We start from the raw sequence: 2,469 nt of genomic DNA, 5'->3' as shown, positions 1-2,469 counted from the left end.
AAGTTTATTTCACTGTTTCTGTATTGCCTGGACACCTGTGCTGCCACAGGAATGTGACTTTGGTTAGAGCACAGTGCCAATAGTGCCAAGGTTGGGATGTGACCCCACAGGGACCATTCCCAAAGGGTTGCACTGGATGATCCTCGTGGGTCCCGTCCAAGTGCGAGGATTCTGTGATGCTGTGCCATGGCCGTGTGTGACCGCAGCTGTGTTACGGTGCCAGCGCTGCTGCTGTCGTTGCCTTCCTCATGATTCTATTGCTGTTTGTCGTGGCTGACCCAACCCATCCATACATTCCATTTCTACCTGTGCCCAAAAATCGCTGCTGTCCGTTCCTTTGCCAGTGCCGCGGGCAGAACGGGAATGGCGGGGGTGGAGCCGCTCCCTCTGTGATCGSAGCCCGCAGCTGAGAGCTTTCTCTCTGTCCTGGCAGCGTTTGCTGAGCGGAGACTCCGCCTCAGAGGGGATTCCTTGGTGCTCGGTGACAGCCCCAGGAGCGTCGCTTCTCTGTCGCCACCGATCTGCGGGGAGCAGGGACAGGGCAGGGCTGAGCTGGCAGCGCCTTCCTGAGCCCGAAGCAGCCGAGATCCTTCATCATGGGTCGTTTAACCGCTGATCGTCGTTGTCAAACTGTTCCCGAGGCTGATCTCCGAAAGGCCTTCTCAGCACTGCTGATGCTCCCTGAGCCAGGTGCTCTTTGTGCCAGGCTGAGACATTCCAGCTGTGAGCTGGAGAAGAGTGAATTGTGCTCCGTTCATGGGGCTGTGAAGGAACTCCTGTGTCCCCAGAAGGGATCAGCAGCTGAGGTTACACGTTTGTCTCGGGCACAAGAAGCCGCTTGTGACAAGCAGGGAGGTGCCACTTGTGCAGGGCATGAAGATGTGGAGAATGGGTTCGGCACCAGAAAGGGAAGAGTGAAGGTGCCTCATGGTCCCCAGGGCAGATCCGTATCATTGGATAAACAGAAACAAACCCTCAGAGGATGTCTGGGTGAGTGCAGGGAGGGGACAGTGTCACCCAGAGCACAGGGCTGGCAGGGCTGGGGCTGTTCCCAGGGCTCTGGAAGGGGCCTCGTGCTCTGCTGGCACTGACATCCCTGGCCCTGGGCAGTTGTGCTGTCACAGGCTGTGCCCTGGCTGTGTCCCTGTCCCTGTTTGTCCCCTGTCCCTATCCCTGGCTATGTCCCTGTCCCTGTTTGTCCCCTGTCCCTGGTCTCTCCTGCCCCAGCTGAGTGAGGGGCTCACGGGGCTCCTGCTCAGGACAGCCCCGTCCTCACGACCAGCACCTCTGTCCTGCTTTTGCAGCTGCAGTCGAGTGGATCAGATCCCATCCCAAAATCACTCTGGGGGTGCTGATTCTCAATGGGCTCCTGCTCCTGGCTCTGGGTGTGTCCTTGGCTGTTGTGTCAGGTAAGGGAGGGGCAGCTGCCTCAGCCCCTGGGGCAGAGCAGGGTCTCTGCTCTGTGTGGAGGGAAATGCTCAGAGAGTCTCCATTTTCTTCTGCAGGGAGAACACAAACAGAAAATCCAGTTACCCCTGACACTCCAGTGCTGCTGGCCTGTCCCCATGGCTGGGTCGGGCACCGCGGGATCTGCTACTTCCTCTCGAGGGATCAGCTCAGCTGGGATCAGGCTCAGGCTCAGTGCTCCGAGCTCGGGGCCTCCCTGGCCGTGCTCMAGGACTGGGAAATGGTGAGTGAGGGGCTTTGGGGGGGCCGAGGGGATCCTTGGGGGTCTCCTGGGCCGGGGGTGCAGCTCCCAGTGCCGGCTCCTCTCTCCTTCCCAGGAGTTCCTCTTCCCTCACAGTGCCAGGGTCGATTACTGGGTGGGGCTGCGCAGACGGGGCCGGGAGCTGCAGTGGGGGGACGGCAGCAGCTTCAACTCCTCCTGAGTCCTGGGGGGCACAAGGAGGGGATGGCAGCACAGGGGCACAAGGTGTCCCCTCTTTGGTTCCAGCGCTGTCTCTGCTGCTCCCTGCAGGGTTGAGGTCCGTGGCAACACAGGGTGTATGTACCTGGCTGACAATTACCTCGGGAATGGGGTCTGCTCCAATCCCACATTCTACATCTGCAGCAAATCCCAAACTCACCTGTGACGGGATGGACAAAGCTCCTTCTCCATGCTGGGCACTCTCATCTCCTCCTGTTCCCCCCAGCATGGGGATGTCCTTCCTCATCCCCAGCATCTGCTTTGCACTGACCCTCAGGGTCCCTCAGTGGCTGCTCTCAGGGAGATGAAGCTCCAGGAGGAGCAGATGATGTGCAAGCTGATGTGTGGCTGCCGGGGCTGCCGCTGGGGGTTTCTTTCTCCTTCCGAAACCATCCGGGAGCTCGAGTGGTTTCCTTAACACTTTGTATTTACACACTAACTCTGTTTCTACATATGGATTCATATTCCAGTGAGTATAGCCCTGAAAGCTAGGCTTTCAGGAATGGGAATTTGGTAGATAGTAATGGGGTTTGACCCCACAG

The 2,469-nt window shown here is 58.7% G+C and overlaps 1 protein-coding gene across 1 annotated transcript; it reads left to right on the top strand.

Annotated features, from left to right (window-relative positions):
- The first annotated feature begins 596 nt into the window (after positions 1-596).
- On the top strand, positions 597-1,904 carry LOC130588432 (early activation antigen CD69-like). Its single transcript, XM_057389355.1, has 4 exons — positions 597-990; positions 1,305-1,409; positions 1,506-1,690; positions 1,785-1,904. The coding sequence occupies exons 1-4, from the start codon at positions 597-599 to the stop codon at positions 1,887-1,889; spliced, it is 789 nt and encodes a 262-aa protein (XP_057245338.1). The 3' UTR covers positions 1,890-1,904.
- Positions 1,905-2,469: the final 565 nt, after the last annotated feature.

This window comes from Malurus melanocephalus, unplaced genomic scaffold (genome assembly GCF_030028575.1).
Source record: "Malurus melanocephalus ecotype Western Australia unplaced genomic scaffold, MMel_1.1 scaffold_5009, whole genome shotgun sequence".
Lineage (NCBI taxonomy): Eukaryota > Metazoa > Chordata > Aves > Passeriformes > Maluridae > Malurus > Malurus melanocephalus.
The sequence above is the reverse complement of the archived record's forward strand: the minus strand, read 5'-3'. Positions and strand labels throughout refer to the sequence as shown.